The sequence below is a fragment of the Spea bombifrons genome, chromosome 7 (assembly GCF_027358695.1).
Source record: "Spea bombifrons isolate aSpeBom1 chromosome 7, aSpeBom1.2.pri, whole genome shotgun sequence".
Classification (NCBI taxonomy): Eukaryota; Metazoa; Chordata; class Amphibia; order Anura; family Pelobatidae; genus Spea; species Spea bombifrons.
The window spans coordinates 13534111-13557127 of NC_071093.1; the positions used below are offsets into that span (position 1 = coordinate 13534111).

Here is a 23017-nt window from a genome sequence, read left to right on the forward strand (position 1 = left end):
ACTTACCAACAGGAGACACAGCCAAGGTGAATTTGCTGGGGTCACTCACGGGGCTAAGGCCAGCAGTATTTTCTGCCAGCACCCGGAACTGGTAATCAAGACCCTCAATGAGTCCTGTAATTCTGTATTCCCTGTTGGATACTGCTGAGGTGTTGACTCGTTGCCACAATATACTATTTCTTTCTTTCTTTTCAATATGGAAGCCAGTAACTTCAGAGCCTCCATCATAGACTGGTGCATCCCAGGAGATTGTCATTCCATCAGAAGTAATATTATAAACAACAGGTTTTCCTGGTGGGCCTGGTGGTCTGAATTGGTGTTTAGCAATGACATCTACAGAGTTCAGAGGAGGGCTCACTCCATAACGGTTTTCAGCTCGAACTCTAAATTGGTATTCTGTTCCTTTAACAAGGTTTGGAATCTTGAAAGATGTCCTAGAAACACTGGAGCACACCATTTTCCAGTTGGTTTGAGATGTTTCACGCTTCTCAATGCTGTAAGATGTAATTTCTCCGCCTCCATCATCATCTGGAGTATCCCATGATATAATAATGCTGTCAGCTCTGATCTCATCAAATCTAATGGGTCCCTTTGGTTTTGATGGTGGTCCAAGGGTTATAACTGTGATTGTGTATGACTTGCGAGAAACAGCATTGTCAAGAATCAAAGTGTACTTGCCTCCATTTTCTTTCTTTACGTTCTTGATGTTAAGGCTAATTTTGGCTTCTGTTTTCTTGAATCTTACTTGCTCACTTTCTTTAAGTGGAATATTGTCCTTCAACCAAGAAATTGTTGGTCTAGGTTTACCTTTGTAAGGTATTTCTAAGTGTACATTGTGACCAATTCGTACACTTAATTGTCCACCATGAATTTCAGAAATGTCTGCTTCAGGTGTTATTACAAAATCTTTGACTGTGATAGGCCCGATGGATACACCATCACTTAATCCTTTTTCATTTTTAGCTGACACTCTGAAATCCATTATAGAAAGTTCTTTTAGCTTAGTTACCTCAAATTCACACGCTTTAGAGATTCCTGCATGAGACCACTCTTGTTCATCTTTCAGTTTGCTTTCAACTATGTATTCTGTTATAGAGCTACCACCATCGTAGTCTGGTTTGCTCCATGCAAGCACAACAGATGTTTTTGTGGAATCTTTCATTGATAAATCTCTTACAGGTCCTGGTACTTCTGATGCCTTTACCGGCTCTGATGTTTCACAAGGTTCTCCTAACCCATTCTCATTTTCTGCAAGAACCCTGAAGAAATATGCAGTCTTCTCTGACAAGTTAGTGATCTTGAAAGAGGTATGAGAACATTTTGTTGTAACAGCAGCCCAGGCTCTCTTGGTAGCATCTCGTTTTTCAATTACATAGTTAGTGATTTCAGCTCCACCAGTTATAAGAGGAGGTTCCCAAACCAGAGTAACTGTCGAACGCGATACATTCTTTACTTGCAACTTCTGACATGCTGCTGGTGTATCAAGTACTTTTACAGTAACAAATGTAGATTTTGGTTCGCCAACACCATTCTCAATAGTGAGGACATATTTTCCTGTGTCATTGCGTGTAACTTGAGAGATATTGACTAATGTTGATGATTCTGTGTTATGAATATTGTATCTTGGATCGTTGCTAATGTTTTTGTCTCCTTTTCTCCATGTTACATTGGGAGCAGGTCTTCCTTTAAATGGTATCATTATCTGAATATCTTCACCTGCCTTGGCAGTGATGGAGGTTCTTAGTGCAACATCAAGATCAAGCTCTGGTTCCTCTGCAAAAACAAATAGAAACATTTTAATATGTAAGCAAACATTACTTGAACTATTATCATAAACCGTCCTACAAATTGAAACAATATTTCAGATACAACTGTTAAACATACCTAGAATGTCTTTTGCTTGCACAGGTTCTACCAGTTCAATAGGTTCTCCTTTGCCAGCAGCATTGACAGCAGACACACGGAAATAGTAGTCTACTCCAGTTTTAAGAAGAGAAACTACATATTCAGTTGTCCTCACTTCACCTCGAGCACTAACAACAGTCCATTCCTCATTATCGGCTTCCCTCGACTCCACAACATAACTTGTGATGGCACTTCCTCCATCGTACACAGGCTTTGTCCAGTTAAGGGTGATGGATGTCTTGGTGCTATCCAAAATTTTAAGTTTAGATGGTTGTCCAGGTTTATCTACAAAAAAAAACACATTTTAAAAGGGCAGACAGATAACCCTACTTGACATTTATTTCAAGAATCCATCGTTATATAAACTACAAAGGTTTGAATGTGGATTCTGCCAAACACCAGAGAAGGAATATGGTAATATGACATGTCTTACCAATAGGATCTTCAGCTTTGAAGAAATCAGATTCTTCTGAAAATGGTCCTTCACCCGCTGCATTAATAGCACAGACTCGGTATTGGAATTCACTGCCTTCAGTCAGTCCGGTAACCTTCTGTCTTATGTCACGGATTGATTCCTTGATTACTTTGAACCAACGCAGGCTCTTTTTCTCACGTTTCTCAAGGTAATAACCACTAATATCACTGCCTCCATCTACAGTAGGTCTATTCCAGATGACGGTCATTGAATTCTTGGTGGTCATGGTAACCTCAGGAACGCTTGGTGGTCCAGGTGTAACTTTAATCATAAGAAACATAAACATTAACCAAAAAAATCCTCAAATCAAGGAAATACTAGTCTCAAAGAAGATCACTTGATGATAAACTTACCAAAAGCATTTTTGGCTACAACTGGTTCAGATTCCAGAGGATCTCCAACTCCATATTTGTTTACACCTCTAACACGGAATATGTATTCATTTCCTTTGATAAGTTTGGTAACTGTTATAAGGCATTCTTCATGCTTTTCTGACACCAAAGACCACACAACACGGCTTGTTTCTCGTTTTTCTACAATGTAATGGGTGACTTTTGCACCTCCATCGTCTGCGGGTGGATCCCACATAAATGTTATCTTTTCAGCAGTTACTGTCCTAAACTGTATAAGACCTGCAGGTGGGCCAGGCTTATCTGTGAAATGCGAAAATACAATAGAGAAATGTCATACAAAAGCAGAGTGTATTTCATTATTTTTATCCCAAATTAGTTCAGTAAAAAAAGACATACCAAGTATTTGTACTCTGATGCTTGCTGAAGCAGAGCCCATTGCATTCTTAAGTTTCAGTTCATAATGGCCACTGTTTATACGAGAAGCATCCTTAATGAGGATAGAAGCAAACTCAGTAGTGTTTTCTATAGACACTTGTGCACATGTTTCTAACTCCTTTTCATTTTTGAACCACTCGATGGTGGGCAGAGGTTTTCCTGAAATTCCAAGTTTCAGTTTAACTGCAACTCCAGCCTTGAATTTGACAACATCTGTGTATTCTGGTGGAATGTCAATTTGTGGTGCACCTATAGGGAGAACAAAAAGTTAATATATTCAGAGACAAGTAGAAGAGCAACGTAAACCTATTATCACATGGATAAAAGATAACTAAGGTCCATATATATTTTCATAAACTAAAATATAACAGTTTCAAATATTAAGTACTTACCATATGTGTCAACACAAGTTACAGGTCCTGCAACGTCTGATGGATTGCTGATGGAACCCACAGCATTCTTTGCAAACACTCTAAATTCATATTCAGAACTTTGAGTCAAACCAGACACAGTAAACTGAGTCTCAATAATATTGGTGAAGCTGGCTTTGGTCCATCTGCCATTTGGTAGATCACGCTTTTCCATAATGTAACCAGTGATTTTGCTGCCGCCATCGTATGCTGGTTTCTGCCAAGTCAAACTTACTGAAGTCTTGGAAATATCAGTGACACGGACATTTCTAGGTGGCTCTGTATGGAAAAGGAAAACACATTTTAACAAATGTGAGTTACATGTTGAACATTTCTACTTTTTAAAAATGTCTTTAAAAGTATAGTAAGTTCATGGACATTGGCCCCTTACCGCATGAGTCAATTGCAATAACAGGCTCTGATGGATGGCTGGCTTTTCCAATGCCAGCAGCGTTTTCAGCATAGACTCTAAATTCATAGATTAAGCCTCCACTGATATTTGTAACCTTGAAATGACTTGTGCGGATAATTGTCTTGTTGGCCTTCTGCCACAGAATGCTGTTCCTGTCTTTCATTTCCAGGTGATATCCAATAACTGGATTACCACCATTAGACACGGGTTCATGCCAACCCACTGTGATGCTTTCTCGAGTCACCATGGTCACCCATGGGGTTGATGGTGGACCAGGTATGGCTGAAATAAAAATTTAACATCAAGTGAGAAAATGCAAACAAAGGTGTCAGATAACAGACAATTTTGTGAAGACGTATAGTCAACTTACTGTATGGAAGTTTTACTGTCACACATTCTGAATCTATGTGATCACTAATGCCAAAGCGATTTTCTGCTTTGATTCGGAACTGGTACTCTTCTCCTTTTGTGAGTTTCATAACTTTGATGAGATTTCTGGCCACTGTAGAAGAAACTTCTGACCATGCAGCAGTGCTTGTTTCCCGTTTGAGGACAATGTAGTTGGTAACTTGACTTCCACCATCATAAGCAGGAGGCTGCCACTGTAGTGTCACACTATCTTCAGTAACATCACTGATTGCAACAGGACCGACAGGAGGTCCAGGTCTGTCCAAAACTATAATATTAACTTTAGATTTAGTTGTTCCACTGGAGTTAGATGCTGTTATTTCATATGATCCAGCATCAGCAGCCACACTTTCCTTAAGATTAATGATAAAGCTTTCTGCAGTAATTTCAGTGTTAAACCTTAAGGTTGATTTCACCATCAGACCTTCCTTTGATAGTGTCACCTTTGGTACAGGTTTGCCAGAGATTGGAATTTCCACTTTAAGATTAGATCCTGCTCTCACGTAAACAGTGTTGTTTGGAAAACCTTTCATGTCAACATCAGGTGATTCTAGAAAAGAAAAACCATGACATTTTAAGTTGTTGAGTAGCAAATATAAGGTTGGTTTAAACGTTTTAATATTGGTAGAACATGTTTAAGATTATATTCTTAATAGGGCTATATCATTTAAAGGATGTTTAGAAATGAATTATTATAGTTCAATATTTGTTTATTATAGTTTATATTATATTTAAATACATTTGAATGCAGAATACTTACCAAGTCTTTCTTTCACAGTAACAGGCAAAAGTAGTTCTTTAGGATCACTTAACCCAGCTTGATTTTCAGCAAAGACTCTGAAGAAGTAGTCCACATTTTCCTTGAGGCCACGTACATCATGGTGAGTTGTCTTAACAACAGCACATTTGACCCATTTTTGTTGTCCCTTCTCAAGTGCTTCAACAAGATACCCTAAGATTTTGCTTCCTCCATCATGATCTGGTTTCAGCCATGTCAGGGAAACGCTGTCCTTAGTCACGTTTGTGACACCAAGTTTTTCTGGGGGGCTTGGTTTCTCTGTGATAGCAAATTAATAATAGAACAATTGTGAAGTACAAGCTCAATATGGTAATGCATGTTATTTGAAAAGTATGTATTAAGTAATTTATAAATATGTATTGATGTTGAAAATGTTTATACCTTAAAAACTAGGCACATTACTATTATTACCAAAAGCTACTCTTAATCTGTGCCCCTTGAATCCTGTAATTTGAAGGGAACAGATCAATGTACAAAAATGCCCCACATGGGTCTCTCACTGGCTGATTTATGTTCAGAACAGAAACATTGTGTGTAAAAGCATGATTAAGATGTGAATAATTGTCGACAGCTTATATTAATATTTGATTTCTGATTTTAAGTAAAGATTATGTGTAGTACTTGTTGTAAAAATAAAAAACCAACCTGTAATTTTTACGCCTTCCTTGGTCTCAGCAGAAACTCCCACACCAAACTCATTTTCTCCAGTGATTCTGAAATAATAGACACCACCTTCTTGAAGGGTGGTTACTTTGTATGTGAGACGATGGCAGTTGTTTGTCACTGTGACCCAGGATTTCTTACTTGCTTCTCGTTTTTCAATGTGGTAATTCTTAACAGGTGCACCACCATCATTTTCTGGAACATCCCAGGATAGAACAGCAGATTCTTTGGTCACGTCTTTTACAATGATGTTGGAGGGTGGTCCAGGGGAGTCAAGAACTTTTACAACTAATGTCAACGTTGCAGTGTTCAGCAGATTCTGCAGAGTGAGCGTGTACTTGCCAGAATCACTTCTTGTGGCCTTTTCAATTGTAAGTGATGTTTTGCTGTCTGTGGTATCAATGGTTGCTCTTGATCTGAGATCAGTATCTAGTTTACTCCACATCACATTGGGAACTGGTTTACCTCTGTAAGGCACTGTCATGGTAAATGATTCACCAGCTTTAACAATCAGTGTCTTGCGCATTTCACTATCAATGTCAAAAGAAGGCTCCTCTTCTCTTTCCTTTACTATTTGTGGTTCAGATATCTCACTAGGATCACTTGCGCCTACTTTGTTGATTGAGCGAACTCTAAATGTGTACTCTTCACCAGATGTTAGGGCAACAACAGTGTATTCAGTACCTCTTATGTTTGTTACAGCTGTGGACCACTCAGTCTCGTCCGATCTCTTATATTCAACTGTATAGCCAGTAATGGGAGAGCCACCATCAAAAAGTGGCTTTGCCCATCCTATTGTCACTGTTGTCTTTGTCGAGTCTACAATTCTGGGCCTTGATGGTGGAGATGGCAAGAAAACTGGATCTTCAGCACGGATCAATGGTGAGCACTCACTTGGAGCACTGAGACCTGCAGCATTTTCTGCATAGACCCTATACTCATATTCACATCCTTCACGTAAGCCAGTGGATTTCACCCTTAAATCATAGACAGGTTTTTTGTTGACACGTATCCACCGCAGACTATTCTTTTCTCGTCTTTCAATGATGTATCCAGATATCTCGCTACCTCCATCATTCTCAGGTCTTGTCCAGCAAAGGGTCATAGCATCTTTAGTTACACTTGTGATCTCTAATGATTTTGGTGCATTAGGTATTGTAAATGGATCTAGTGCCTTGATAGCTTCACTTTCCAAAGGTTCACCAACTCCGTATTTGTTAACACCCAGCACTCTGAAGACATATTCATTGCCCCTAAGAAGTTTGGTTACTTTACAGGAAGTGGTTCTTAACTCTGACTCACAAAGTGTCCATGCTATACGACTTGTTTCACGTTTTTCAACAACATAGTAGTCAATTTCAGCACCACCATTCTCTTGTGGAGGACCCCAAGAAAGTGAACACTTTTCTGCTGTTATACCAGATATTTGTAGTGGACCTGCAGGAGGGCCTGGTCTATCCAGCACCTTACAGTTTACAGCTATAGATCTTGTTCCAGCAACATTTTGCAGTGTTAAGACATATTGGCCAGAGTCCCTTCTTATGCAATCCTTTACTACGAGTACTGTGCTGTTATCTGTTGAAATTATTTCAGTTCTTGCTCTTTCTTCAATTTCTTTTCCATCCTTTGTCCATGAAACTACAGGATGAGGACGACCTGCAATGTCTGCACTTATCTTAAGGACTTCTCCTGCTTTCACAACAACAACATCTCTAAATTTAACATCCATCATTATCCGTGGAGCATCCACATCATCTCTTACTGTAATAGGTCCTGTGGATTCAGATGGCTCACTAAATAATCCTGCTGAATTCTTTGCAATCACACGGAATTCATATCTCTGATCTTCAGTAAGAGCTGTTACATCAAAGAAAGTGTCTTGTATGTTAGTAAAGTTGCATTTTAGCCAGCGTCCGTCTGGTAGTTCCCTTCTTTCAATAATATATCCTGTAATTTTCGCTCCACCGTCATATTCTGGCTTAGTCCAGGACAGTGAAACAGATGTTCTTGTGATGTTTGTGACTTCTGGCTGGCCTGGAGGATCACATGGATCTCTTGCTGCAACTGGCTCACAAGTCTTACTACATTTGCCAATTCCTGAAATGTTTTCAGCATAAACACGATATTCGTACATAAGTCCTTCCTCAAGACCTGTTACTTTTAGCTGTGTATCCGCTATAAGACTCTTATTTACTTTACTCCAGAGAATGCTGCTTCTTTCTTTACGCTCAAGGTGATATCCAATTACCTGACTTCCACCATCATTCACTGGAGGTTGCCAGCTCACCATCATAAATGCTTTGGTTGCATGGACAACGTGAGGTGTTCCAGGAGGACCCGGTGGTTTAAATGGATACTGTGCAATAATAGCTGGACTATCGGTATAATGACTCCTGCCATACCGGTTCTCTGCACATACACGGAACTGATACTCTGATCCTGTTGTTAGGCGTGCAACTTTAATGGCTGTTCTTGCTACTGCTGCAGATACTACTTCCCATACCACAGTAGTTGTGTCTCTCTTTTCCACTATATAATTGTTGATATGGCAGCCACCATCATATTCAGGGGCACTCCAAGAGAAAGAAATGCTGTCTGAACTAACATCATCCACGTGTATAGGACCTGGAGGTCCTGGTTTATCTAGCACTATTACACTAATAGATACTATTGCTGTCCCAGCACTGTTTGTAGCAGTTAATTCATAATTTCCAAAATCATCCTTTGAGGCATCTTTGATGGAAAGGAATGCTGAGGTTTTGGAAACTTGAACATTGACTCTAGTTGTTTGTTTTAGGGGCTGGCCGTCCTTCTTCCATGTAATAGTCGGAGCTGGTCTTCCTCGGATTGGTATGTCTATCTTAAGGTCTTCTCCAGCTTTTACACTGTAAGTATTAAACAGTAGTTCAATTGATGGTTGTATTTCAATATCTTTGGCAATGACAGGGACACCTAGCTGTCTTGGATCACTCTTTCCTTTCTCATTTACAGCAATTACTCTGAAAGTATACTCTTCTCCCATTGTAAGACCTGAGATGGTTGCTTCAAGAGTCTTGACCTGGGTGCATGTGCTCCATTTTTCGCTTCCTTTTGTTTGCATTTCAACAATATAGCTTGTAATTTTGCTACCTCCATCACTCTCAGGTTTCTCCCATGAAATTGTAGCACTGTTGCGCGTTACATCAACAAGTGATACTCTTCCAGGAGCAAGAGGGGCTTCAGCCACTTTGACTGCATCAGTTGTGCTTGCAGGCAATCCAACACCATATTCATTAGCAGCCAGAACACGGAAATAATATATGCCTCCTTCTTGTAGCTGTTCAATCTTAAATGTATTTTTAGTACAATTATTTGTTACAGTTGCATAAGCTTTTCTTGTTGATTCACGTTTCTCAACAATGTAGTTTGTGATCTTTGCTCCTCCATCAATGAGTGGTGGCTCCCAAGACAATGTCACTGAATCCTTCTTGATTTCCTTGATTGTCAAATTTACCGGTGCACTTGGGGAATCTAATACTCTAACATTGACAAAAGCTGATTTTGAGCCACTGTTGTTTTCTAATGTCAAATTGTACTTTCCACTATCAAATCTGTTAACATTGTCAATAACCAACATAGTGTATGATCCTGTAACTTCAATTTGGGCCCTGTCACTAAGGGTGCCTTCTGCCTTCTCCCATTTGACTTCAGGCTCTGGTCTTCCTTTAATTGTGACAAACAAGCGCAACGTTCCACCAGCTCTGACAGAAACAGTCTTTCTCAATTCAGCATCAAGTTCAATTTCAGGAGGTTCTATTTTTTCTGCTGCAACAACTGTACCTGGAACTGTAGCAGGTTCTCCAACTCCTTCAGAGTTGAGAGCACAGATGCGGAAACAATATTCTGAATTTTCTTTTAGTTTTGTTACTGTAAATTGCTTCCCTTGCAATCCTGTTGGCGGTGTGCAAGTAGTCCATTCATCAGAAGCTGCTTCCTTTACTTCTATGATGTAACCTAGAACTGGTGCACCACCATCATAGATAGGTTTGCCCCAGGCAAGTGACACAGATGATCGAGATGTGTCAGTTACTTTGGGATTGCTTGGCGGTCCTGGTGGATAGATTGCATCACATGCCCTATAGAAGACAGATGGTTCGCTTGTTTCTCCTACACCAGCTGCATTTTCTGCTGAAACTCTGAATTCATAGAAATGACCTTCTGCTAGGCCTGTTACTCTGAATCGCAGATCAGTCAATGTCTTTTTATTGCATTTTGTCCATCTAATACCATCTTTGTCTCGTTTTTCAAGAATGTACCCTTCTATTTCTGCCCCACCATTGTCTTGTGGGCGTCCCCAGGTTACAACCATAGAATCCTTTGTGATTGCTGTAACCTCTGGTGTTGAAGGTGCACTTGGTGGCTTAAATGGATTGCGTGCAAGGACAGGTTCAGATTCAAGAGGCTCACCAATACCATATTTGTTCACTGCCATTACTCTGAAAATGTATTCATTTCCTGTAAGGAGTTTGGTAACTTTATGACTTAGAGCTTGTACATCTGATGCAACTTGAGTCCAAGAAAGCCGGCTTGTTTCTCTCTTTTCAATGATGTAATGTGAAATGTTTGCACCACCATCCTGTGCAGGTGGGCCCCATGCCAAGTAACATTTTTCAGCTGTTACACCTGTAACGTTTAATGGAGCTTCTGGAGGACCTGGTCGATCAAGTACTTTAACAGTTATAGGTATTGCCTTTGTTCCACCTACATTGCTGAGGTTGAGAACATATTGTCCACCATCAATTCGAATACAGTCTTTCACAGTAAGAGTTGTCCTTTGAAGAGTGGATTTTATTTCCATTCTTGCCGTTGCTGCTTCAAGTTCCTTTCCATCTTTTGACCAGGTAATGTCAGGAATTGGTTTACCATGGATGTCAGCTTCAAGCACAAAAGTGTCACCAGCGTTAACAATAATAACATCCTTATACTTTGGATCCAGAGAAGCTCTAGGAGCATCAATTTCATCTCTAGCAGTAATAAGGCCTGTGCTTTCTGAAGGTTCACTAAAGCTTCCAGCAGCATTTCTTGCAATAACTCTAAACTCATATCTGTCATCCTCTGTAAGTCCAGTTACTGTGAACTCTGTATCTAATACATTTGTGAAGCTGGCTTTCATCCATCGACCTTCAGGCAACTCTTTCTTTTCTACAATGTAGCCTGTAATCTTACTGCCACCATCATACTCTGGTTTTTTCCATTGAAGTGTAACATAATTTCTTGTAATGACAATTGCTTCAGGGCGTCCAGGTGGATCACATGGATCACGAGCAATATAGCCCTCTGATATCTTGCTTGGTTTTCCAATGCCAACAATGTTTTCAGCAGATACTCTAAATTCATACTCCAAACCTTCTTCCAGGTTATTTGTTTTTAATTTGGTGTCCTGAAGAAGAGTCTTGTTTAATTTTGCCCAAAGTATACTATTTTTCTCTTTACGTTCCAAGTGATAACCAAGAACTTTGCTTCCACCATCATTCACTGGTTCATGCCACTGCACAATCATGTGGTCCTTTGAAATTGATGTGACAAATGGTGTTCCTGGAGGCCCTGGTTCTTTGTAGGGATACTGCACAATGACTGCAGCAGAATCTAAAGGAGTGCTCTTTCCATACCTATTTTCGGCATATATTCTAAACTGATATTCTGAACCAGTTGTAAGTTTTGAAACTTTAATTGTTGTTCTTGCAACTGTTGCTGAGATTAGTTGCCAGGTAGTGGTAGTTGTATCGCGTTTTTCTACTATATAGTTATTTATTTGACAACCTCCAGTGTACTCAGGGGCATCCCATGAAAACACTACAAAGTTAGAACTAATTTCATCAAAACGTACAGGTCCTTTTGGTGGGCCGGGTTTGTCCAGGATGATAATGTTTATATTTTCAGTTGCTGTGCCAGCACTGTTTGCTGCTGTTACCGTGTATTTTCCATAATCATCTTTGTTACTTTCGTTGATATGCAAAATGGTTGATATTGATGTGTCTTCTACATTTACTCTAGTGGTTTGTTTCAGTGTCTGACCATCTTTGGACCACGTAACGTTTGGCTTTGGTCTACCTATGACAGGTATTTCAATCTTCAAATCTTCTCCAGCTTGTACATTATAGGAACTGAACATTAGTTTGAAACTAGGTTCAATAGTCAAATCCTTCGCTATTACTGGGATGCCAAGTATTCTTGGATCACTCTTTCCCTTTTCATTGTAAGCAAGAACACGGAAAGAATATTCATGTCCTGAATTTAATCCAGAGACAACAGCATTGCATGTTTTGGTTTCAGTAACTGTGCTCCATTTCTCTACTCCTTTTGGTTGCATTTCAACTAAGTACCCAATGATTCTGCTGCCCCCATCATGTTCTGGTTTTTCCCACATAAGAGAAACACTTCTCTGAGTGACATCCATGAGGGTGATTTTGCCTGGTGGTAATGGTGCTTCAGAAGCTTTTACTGCATCTGCTGTTTCCACGGGTGCGCCAATGCCAAACTCATTTTCAGCCATGACTCTGAAGTAATATACAGCTCCTTCTACAAGATTTTCAACCTTGTAGCTTGTTTTGCTGCACTTGGTTGTCACATTAGCATATGCTTTCCTGGTGGATTCTCGCTTATCTATAACATAATTCTTAATTTTTGCACCCCCATCAATCAATGGAGGTTCCCATGTCAGTGTTACAGAATCTTTCTTAATATCTTTTACAAGGAGATTTATTGGTGGGCCTGGTGTGTCCAAAACTTTAAGTGTCACAAATGCAGATTTAGAACCACTGCTGTTTTCCAACTTTAGTATATATTTTCCTGCATCATTTCGGTCACAGTTATCAATTGAAAGCTGGGTGTAGTTGAGGCCTCTTTCAATCTGTGACTTCTCTGTGAGTTCCCCTTCCTCTTTTGACCAAGTGATCTCAGGAGTTGGTCTTCCGCTAAATGGAATGTAAATTCTTACATTTCCACCGGCTCTCACCAATATTCCTTTACGTAGTTCTGAATCAAGGTCTATCTCTGGAGCTTCAAGCTTATCCTCTGGTTTTACAGTTCCTGGAACTGCTGCAGCCTCACCCACACCTGCTTTATTTATAGCACATATGCGGATCTGGTATTGCTGATGCTCAACAAGCTTCTTGATCTCAAATTTGGTTACTTGTAAGCCAGTCTGTGGGGTACACATTGTCCACTCCTCTTCATCGCCTTTACAGATCTCTACAATATAGCCTTGAATTTCACTTCCACCATCGTAAATTGGCTTGCCCCAAACAACTACAATAGAGTTTTTGGTTGTGTCAACTACATGTGGGTTAGTAGGTGGTCCTGGCTTGAAAATAGGATCACTTGCTTTAAAGTAGGCAGTAGATTGACAAGGTTCACCAATTCCTGCAGCATTTTCAGCTGAAACTCTGAATTCATATTCGTGATCTTCTGTTAAGCCTACAACTCTGAATCTTAAATCTGTTATTCTGCGTTTGTTGCATTTTGTCCACCTAATTCCAGCTCTATCACGTTTTTCCACAATGTAGCCAATAATTTCACTGCCACCATCATTATCTGGTCGACTCCAACAGACAGTCATAGAGTCCTTTGCAATGTTGGTAACGTCCAATGCTTTTGGTGGTCCAGGAGGTACATATGGGTTTTTCATTAGCACTGGAACAGACTCTAATGGCTCACCAACACCATATTTATTCACAGCCATAATGCGGAAAAGGTACTCATTTCCTTCTAGCAGTTTTGTTACTTTAAGAGAGGTAGTTACTACTTCAGGAGCAACAACTGTCCAAGCAAGGCGACTTGTTTCTCTCTTTTCAATCACATAGTGAGAAATATCGCTGCCTCCATCATGTTGAGGTGGACCCCATGCTAGTGAACACTTGTCAGCTGTAACTCCAGTAACTTGCACTGGGCCCTCAGGTGGTCCTGGTCTGTCCAATACTTTAACATGAATAGGAATGGACTTGGTTCCTGCAACATTTGAGGCTTGAAGAATGTACTGGCCACCATCAATTCTAATAGCATCTTTCACCACAACAAGGGCTTTAAAATCAGTGTTTTTGATCTCACATCTGGCAGTCTCCTCAAGTTCCTTGTCACCCTTAAACCACTGAATGCTAGGAATAGGTTTTCCATGTACATCACCATCGATTTTAAATGTTTCGCCTGCATTGACAACAATTGTTTCTTTGTATTTTGGATCCATTGAAATTCTTGGGGGCTCTACTTCATCCTTTGCAGTTATTGGCCCTGTACTGTCAGAAGGCCTGCTCATTGTTCCAGCAGCATTCTTTGCAATAACTCTGAACTCATATCGCTCATCTTCAGTAAGGCCACTTACTGTGAACTGTGTTTCAATAACATTGGTAAAGCTAGCTTTCATCCAGCGTCCATCTGGAAGATCACGCTTCTCAACAATGTAACCAGTTATCATGCTACCTCCATCATATTCTGGCTTTTTCCAGCTAAGGGTGATTGCATTTCTTGTTACAATTATTGGCTCAGGGCAACCTGGAGGGTCACAAGGGTCTCTGGCAAAGTAGCACTCTGAAACCTTGCTTGGCTTCCCAATACCAACAATATTTTCGGCGTAAACCTTGAATTCATACTCAATGCCTTCTTCAAGATTTGTGCACTTAAAATATGTATCTGAAATTATTGTTTTATTGACCTTTGTCCACAAAATACTATTTCTCTCTTTCCGCTCAAGGTGGTATCCAATAATTTTGCTTCCACCGTCATTAATGGGTTCATGCCACTGCACAACTATACTATCTTTTGTTATTGTTGCAGCACAAGGTGTACCAGGAGGACCAGGTTCCTTGTAAGGATATTGAGCAATTATTGCTTCAGATTCCAATCCAAAGCTCCTTCCATATCTGTTCTCAGCAAATATTTTGAATTGGTACTCAGTGCCAGTTTTTAGTTTTGAAACCTTGAGAGTGGTTCTTGCAACTGTTGCTGAAACGGTTTCCCACAGTGTAGTTGTTGTATCTCTTTTTTCAACAACATAATTTGTAATTTGACAGCCTCCAGTATATGATGGTGGATTCCAGGAAAGTGTTATACTTTCAGCACTAACTTCATCAAATTTCACAGGGCCACTTGGTGGGTCTGGCTTGTCAAGTGTTATAATCTCAATAGTTGCCACTTTCTGCCCAATGATGTTAGCCACGTTAATGGCATACATGCCTGCATCATCCTTGTTTGTTTCCTTGATATTCAGTGTAGTAAGGTTTGCTGTATCTGTAATGTTAAGTCTAGTAGTCTGCTTGAGAGCCTGACCATCCTTTGTCCAAGAAATTGTTGGTTTTGGTCGTCCAGAAACAGGAACTTCAACCTTCAAATCTTGACCAACTTGAACACTATAACTGCTAAATGCAGGTCGTACATCTGGCTCTATAACAAGGTCTTTGGCGACTACTGGGACTGCAAGGGACCTGGGATCACTCTTTCCCTTTTCATTTACTGCTATTACTCTGAAGAGATATTCACATCCCTGAGTTAAGTTAGTAATTATAGCATCCAGTGATTTTACACGATTACACTCAGACCATTTATCACTTCCTTTAGCTTGCATCTCTACAATGTATTGGAGTATTTTGCTGCCACCATCATGTTCAGGTTTCTCCCATGAAAGCGATACACTGTTTCTAGTCACATCAAGCACTGTTATTTTTCCTGGAGGCTGTGGAACCTCTGACACTTTAACTGGGTCAGAAATTTCTGCAGGTACACCAACTCCATATTCGTTCTCAGCAGTGACTCTGAAATAGTAGCTACAACTCTCTTGAAGCTGATCAATCTTCCATGAAGTCTTGTGACAGTTTGTTGCCACTGCTGCATATGCTTTTCTGGTGGTCTCACGTTTTTCAATAATATAATTTTTGATCTTGGCTCCACCATCCAATATAGGTGGTTCCCATGTCAATGACACAGAATCTTTTGTGACTTCCTTTACCTTTAGATTTACAGGTGCACTTGGTGTATCTAAAACTCTTACACTGATAAAGGCGGATTTTGTGCCACTGCTATTTTCTACTGTGATTGTGTACTTTCCAGAATCATATCTGTTAACATTGTCCAGAACAAGTGTAGTAAAACTGCTAGTGGCATCAATCTGGGCTGTGTCTCTGATTTCACCATCAACTTTTCCCCACTTCACTTCAGGTGCTGGGCGTCCTCTGATTGGAATAAACAGCCTCAATGAACAACCAGCTCTCACATTTACCATTTTTCTCAGTTCTGGATCCAGATCAAGATCAGGTACTTCCAGTTTCTCTTCAACAATAACTGATGCGGGAACATCAGCATGTTCTCCAACACCAGCCTTGTTAACCGCGCATATACGGAATTTATATTCATGCTTTTCCAATAGCTTGTCAACTTCAAGACGTGTTTCTTTGATGCCACTTGCCGGAGTGCACATGGACCATTCATCAGTGCTGACATCACACTTTTCTACAATGTAGCCTTGGATCTCACAGCCACCATCATAGATTGGTTTGCCCCATGAAAGTATCACTGAAGATCTTGTAACGTCAACTGCCCTGGGATTGTTTGGAGGCCCAGGTTTGTATATTGGATCACAAGCCTTGTAATAAATTGAAGGTTGGCTTGGCTCACTTAAACCAGCAGCATTTTCTGCAGATACTCTGAATTCATAAAGATGAGACTCTACAAGACCAGTTACTCTGAAGCGCAATTCACTGACCAAACGCTTGTTGCATCGTACCCAGCGGATACCTTCTTTGTCACGCTTTTCAACAACATAGCCAGTTATTTCACTACCTCCATCAAATGCTGGTCTTTCCCATACAACTATCATGGAGTCCTTGGTGACAGCTGTAACTTCTGGAGCTTTTGGTGCTTGTGGAACAACAAATGGATTTTTAGCTACAACTGGTTCAGATTCAAGTGGCTCTCCAACTCCATATTTATTTACAGCCATTATACGGAAAATGTATTCATTTCCTTCCAGAAGTTTAGTAACTTTGCAGCTGAGTGTCTGTACATTAGGATCTACTACGGTCCAGACTAAACGGCTTGTTTCTCTTCTCTCAACAATGTAGTGGGATATATCACTTCCACCATCTTGCGTTGGAGGTTTCCATGCCAAATTGCATTTTTCAGCAGTAACGCCAGTAATAGTAATTGGAGCTTCAGGAGGTCCTGGTCTATCAAGAACCTTGATGTTAATCGGCACAGATTTCTCTCCAGCAACATTCTTCAACTGCAGAATATACTGACCACTATCTACTCTTATGGCTTCTTTGACACTAAGAGATGTGAAAAAGTCAGTGCTCTTAATTTCTAGGCGAGCTGTGTTTGAGAGTTCTTCGCCAGCCTTTAGCCACTGAACTGAAGGAATAGGTTTGCCATAGATATCTGCATCAATTTTAAATGTTTCACCAGCATTTATTATTACGGTTTCTTTGTATTTTGGGTCCATGCTTACACGAGGAGGTTCAACTTCATCTCTTGCAGTAATTGGCCCAGTGCTTTCAGAGGGTTCACTGAAAGTACCTGCAGCGTTTCTTGCAATGACTCGGAATTCATATCTTTGATCTTCTGTGAGTCCAGTGACTGCAAATTCTGTTTCAAGTACATTTGTAAAGCTTGCTTTCATCCAGCGTCCATCAGGCAACTCTTTCTTTTCAACAATGTAACCAGTGATCTTGCTGCCACCATCATATTGAGGTTTTGTCCAGTGAAGGGTCACTGAATTTCTTGTAACAATAACAGCTTCTGGGCGACCTGGAGGATCACATGGGTCCCGTGCCACATAACATTCAGACACTTTACTTGGCTTACCAATGCCTACAATATTCTCTGCATAAACCCTAAATTCATATTCGATACCTTCTTCAATATTGGTTGTTTTAAATCTTGTGTCTGGAAATATTGTTTTGTTCAACTTTACCCAAAGGATGCTGTTTCTCTCTTTGCTTTCTAGATGGTATCCAAGGATCTTGCTACCTCCATCATTTACTGGCTCATTCCACTGTACAACCATGCTATCTTTAGTCACCGCTGATACAAATGGTGTTCCTGGAGGACCGGGAAGTTTGTATGGGAACTGGGCAACAATGGCATCTGATACCAAATAGCTGCTCTTTCCATATCGGTTCTCAGCAGCAATTCTGAATTGATATTCACACCCTGTTTTAAGTCGTGATGCCTTTATAGTTGTTCTGGCTACTGTAGCAGACACAATCTGCCAAAGAGTTGTTGATGTGTCACGCTTTTCTACTATGTAGTTGCTGATAGAGCTTCCACCATCATATTTTGGAGGATCCCAGGAGAAGCTGATGCTATCAGCTGTTACTTCATCAATTTTAACTGGGCCAGTTGGTGGATCTGGTTTGTCAAGGACAACAATGTTAAGTTGTTCAGTGGCTTCACCTGCAGTATTGGCAAGTTTAACTGTATACTGACCAACATCTTCTTTAGAAGCTTCTTTGATGGTAAGCAAAGAATTGCTCTCTGTATTCTCTGCATTTACCCTAGTTGTTTGTTTCAAGGGTAGATTGTCTTTGTGCCATGTAACAGTAGGTTTAGGACGTGCAACAAAGGGTACATCAACTTTTAGGTCTTCTCCGGCTAAAACACTGAATGTATTGAATAGCAGTTTGAATGCTGGTGCAATCACAAGATCTTTTGCAACCACTGGCACTCCCAGTTGTCGTGGATCACTGATTCCTTTTTCATTTTGTGCAGAAACACGGAACATGTATTCTTCACCTTGAATCAATCCAGTTATTTTGGCATCTGTGGTCTTTACTGTTGTACATGTAGCCCATTTATCACTACCTTTGCTCTGCATTTCAACAATATAACCCAAAATTCTGCTTCCTCCATCATGTTCTGGTTTTTCCCAACTCAAAGAAACACTGTTCCTTGTTATATCAACTAATGTTATCTTGCCTGGTGGCAGAGGTCTTTCTGATACTTTAACTGACTCAGGTGTTTCCACAGGCAATCCAATGCCATATTCATTTTCTGCAAGGACTCTAAAATAATAATTACATCCTTCATGTAACTGATCTATTTTCCAGCTTGTCTTATGACAATTAGCAGATACTGTTGAATATGCTTTCCTTGTTGATTCACGTTTTTCAACAATGTAATTCTTGATTTTAGATCCACCATCAATCAGAGGTGGATCCCATGTTAATGTTACAGATTCCTTTGTGATTTCTTTAATTTTAAGATCTTGAGGAGCCCCTGGTGTATCAAGTACCCTGACATTCACAAATGCAGATTTGCTTCCTGAGCTGTTTTCTATTGATAGCATGTATTTCCCACTGTCAAATCGGTTGACATTTTCAATAATGAGCAAAGTGTAAGAACTTGTCGATTCAATGTTTGCTCTCTCTAGTGGTTCACCATTTTCTCTTGACCACTTTACCTCTGGTGCTGGTCTTCCTTTAATTGGTACAAATATCCTTAAAGTGCAACAAGCTCTTATGCAGATAACTTTACGAAGTTCAGCATCTAATTCAATTTCTGGTGGTAGCATTCTTTCTTCTGCTTTTGGTGATCCAGGTACAAGGACAGATTCACCTGCTCCTTCAGAGTTTTGAGCATAGATTTGAATTTTATATTCTTGGTTTTCTTTCAGTCCTGTTATTGTGTAGGAGGTTGCTCTGAGTCCAGCTTGAGGTGTTACAACTTTCCATTCATCCTCGTCTGGCAAGGATATTTCCACAATGTAACCTGTGATTTCAGAACCACCATCATACAGTGGCTTGTTCCAAGCAATTGTGATTGAAGATTTGCTTGTATCAAGAACCCTTGGGTTTCCTGGAGGTCCAGGTTTGAACACTGTATCACATGCTTTGTAAAATGGACTACATTGGCTTGGTTTACTGATACCAGCAGCATTTTCAGCCATGACTCTGTATTCATATTCATGGCCTTCAGTTAGCCCAGAAACTTTATAACGTAAATCAGTGAGGATTCTTTTGTTGCATTTGATCCAGCGGAGCCCTGCCTTGTCACGTCTTTCTACAATATAGTTAGTTATTGGGCTTCCACCATCTGATTCTGGATGTCCCCAGCAAACTATCATAGAGTCTTTTGTAACAGTTGTTACCTCGGGAGTTTTTGGTGGGTCAGGTGGGACATATGGATTAACTGCAAGGGTAGGTTCAGATTCCAAAACCTCTCCAACTCCATATTTGTTGACTGCCATAACACGGAATATATATTCATTTCCTTTAAGCAGTTTAGTGACTTTGAATTTTGTAACTTGCACATCTGTTGCTACGTTTGTCCAGGCTAATCTGCTTGTTTCACGCTTTTCAACAATATAGTAGTCAATCTTTGCTCCACCATCATCAAGGGGTGGTAACCAGGATATTACACATTTTTCAGATGTAACTTCTGTCACAGACAATGGCCCTTCACATGGACCTGGTCTATCAAGAACTTTCACATTAAATACATGTTTTGCAAATCCGCCAGGATTAGAAGCCATGAGTGTATATGCACCACCATCTTTTCTTGTAGAGTCTTTGTTTATTAAAGCAGTGGAGAAATCTGCAATCTTTATCTCTAATTTTGCTGTATCCTCCAGATCCCTTCCTTCTTTTGTCCAAGATAATGTAGGTGGTGGACGACCAGAAACATCTGCATCAAGCCTGAAAACATCACCAGCCTTGAGAATTATAACATCTTTGAACTTGGCATCCACCATTATTCTTGGCTCTTCAATGTCATCTCGGCATGTTATTACATCTGATGGTTCAGAGGGTTGACTGACAGCACCGGCAGCATTTCTTGCTGTTATCCTAAATTCATATTCTGAATTTTCTGTTAATCCACTTACAGTAAATTCAGTTTCTAAAATGTTACTGAAGTTAGCCTTCAGCCAGCGACCATTAGGAAGATCCCTCTTCTCAACAGTGTAGCCAGTTATTTTAGATCCTCCATTGTATTCTGGTTTAGTCCACTGTAGGGTTACTGAATGTCTGTTAATATTGATGGCAACTGGTTTTCCTGGTGCATCAATTGGATCCAATGCAAAGGTTGGTTCAGATGCCTTACTTGGCTTGCTTTTGCCTGCCATATTTTCTGCTACCACACGGAATTCATAAGCAATTCCATCAGTGAGCCCTGATGACTTATATATGTTTCCTACAACCAGAGCTTTGCTTATCGTCTGCCACATAATGCTGTTTCGCTCTTTTCTTTCAATATGATATCCTAGAATTGCACTTCCACCATCTGTAACTGGTTCATGCCAACTAATGGTCATTGAATCCTTTGTAACAGCAATTACTTGAGGTGTGCCCGGAGGCCCAGGTACTTTAAATGGATAAGCAGCAATCACTGAATCTGAATTCAAGGCAGGTCCACTTCCATATCTATTTTGAGCTTTTACACGGAATTGATATTCTAAACCTGTGGTCAAACGTGTTGCTTTAAAGGTTGTACGTATCACTGTAGATGCTAACTCAGTCCATGTTGTACTGTTAGTTTCACGTATTTCTACAATATAATTGGTTATTGGAACTCCACCATCATTATCTGGGACATCCCATGACAGAGTAACAAAATCAGATGAAATTTCTTCAAATTTAATTGGCCCAGTTGGCAGTCCAGGCACATCATGCACTTGCACAGATATGATTTCACTAATCTCTCCAACAATATTTTTAGCAGCCACGTTATATTTTCCAGAATCGCTTCTTATGCATTCATTGATATTAAGAATGGTTGCAGTTGCTGTGCGTTCCACATTAACTCTCTGTGTTTCTTTAAGAAGCTGATTCTCTTTCTTCCATGTTACAGTTGGCTTGGGTCTTCCAAGCACAGGGATTTCCACTTTAATATTGTCACCTGCTTTGGCAATGATTGTCTTGTGATAAAGGCCTCTTAGGTCAAACTCAGGAAGCATTAACTGTTCTTTAACAACAACTGGTCTGCTTTCTCTTGGATCACTTCTTCCAGCACTGTTAACAGCCATTACTTGGAAGATATATTCTTCATTTTCATTAAGGTTTTTCACCACATAGTCCAATGTTTTCACAGTTGCTATATGCATCCATTGATCAGATCCTTTCCTCTGTGCTTCAATGACATAACCAGTGATCTTGCTACCACCATCATGTACTGGCTTTGGCCAAGCAAGGCTGACACTGCTCTTTGTAACGTCCATTATGTTTAGACTCTCAGGGGGAGATGGTGCTTCTGAGGCTCTTATTGGCTCAGGAGTTTCCGCTGGCTCACCAATTCCAAATTCATTTTCTGCCAACACTCTAAAGTAGTATTCACATCCTTCTGCTAGGTTGGGAATCCTTAAAGAGCACTTCTGGCAGTTAGTTGTGATTGTTGAATATGCCTTTCGAGTAGATTCACGTTTTTCAACAATGTAATTTGTAATTCGAGATCCGCCATCAATAAGTGGCATGTCCCACTGCAAGGTAATGCTGTCTTTTGTAACATCCCTGGCTTTAAGGTTGATTGGAGGCCCTGGTGAATCTAACACTTTTACATTTACGAATCCAGTCTTCTTTCCAGCTGCATTTTCAAGAGTCATTGTGTATTTTCCAGCGTCATACCTGTTACATTCAGTAATGATTAGCAGAGAAAAGGATTCTGTATTCTCAATGTTAGCTCGTATTTTAAGGGGAATGTCCCCTTTCATCCAGGTGACCTCAGGTGCAGGGCGTCCTTTAATTGGTACAAATATACGAATGCTTAGTCCAGCTCTAACAACAAGAGTTCTCCTTAACTCAGCATCCAGTTCAAAGTCAGGAGTTTCTTCACGTGCTTTAATTTCGACATCATCAATTTGTGCTGGTTCTCCTGTACCTGCTGCATTTATTGCACGTATCCTGAATTTATATTTTCCTCCAGGCTGAAGATTTGCAACAACAAACTCAGTAATTCGTAAAGCTGATCCAGTTGTGTCCTTAATCCATTCCTCTTCTCCATCCTTTTGATGCTCTACGATATAGCCAGTGATTTCAAGTCCACCATCATAGTGAGGCTTTCCCCAATTTAATGTTGCAGTAGATTTTGTTGTATCAGTAACTCTTGCATTAGAAGGTGGTCCAGGTGGGTCTATAATAAGACAAAGAGCAACCAATTAAAAGACAGTTCGCAGATAATCTATCAAGCAAGTTTATATAC

General features: G+C 40.2%; 1 protein-coding gene across 1 annotated transcript in view; it reads right to left on the minus strand.

Annotated features, from left to right (window-relative positions):
• The window catches only part of TTN (titin), a 201585-nt gene that overhangs the window by 22216 nt on the left and 156352 nt on the right, over nt 1–23017 (minus strand). Inside the window, exons 249-258 of the mRNA XM_053470904.1 lie at nt 5843–22948; nt 5159–5455; nt 4361–4948; nt 3970–4272; nt 3561–3857; nt 3130–3417; nt 2734–3033; nt 2339–2641; nt 1885–2190; nt 7–1773 (exon numbers count right to left, since the gene is read on the minus strand). Coding sequence (XP_053326879.1) covers nt 7–1773; nt 1885–2190; nt 2339–2641; nt 2734–3033; nt 3130–3417; nt 3561–3857; nt 3970–4272; nt 4361–4948; nt 5159–5455; nt 5843–22948 — 21555 coding nt within the window. The remainder of the gene's footprint in view (nt 1–6; nt 1774–1884; nt 2191–2338; nt 2642–2733; nt 3034–3129; nt 3418–3560; nt 3858–3969; nt 4273–4360; nt 4949–5158; nt 5456–5842; nt 22949–23017) is intronic.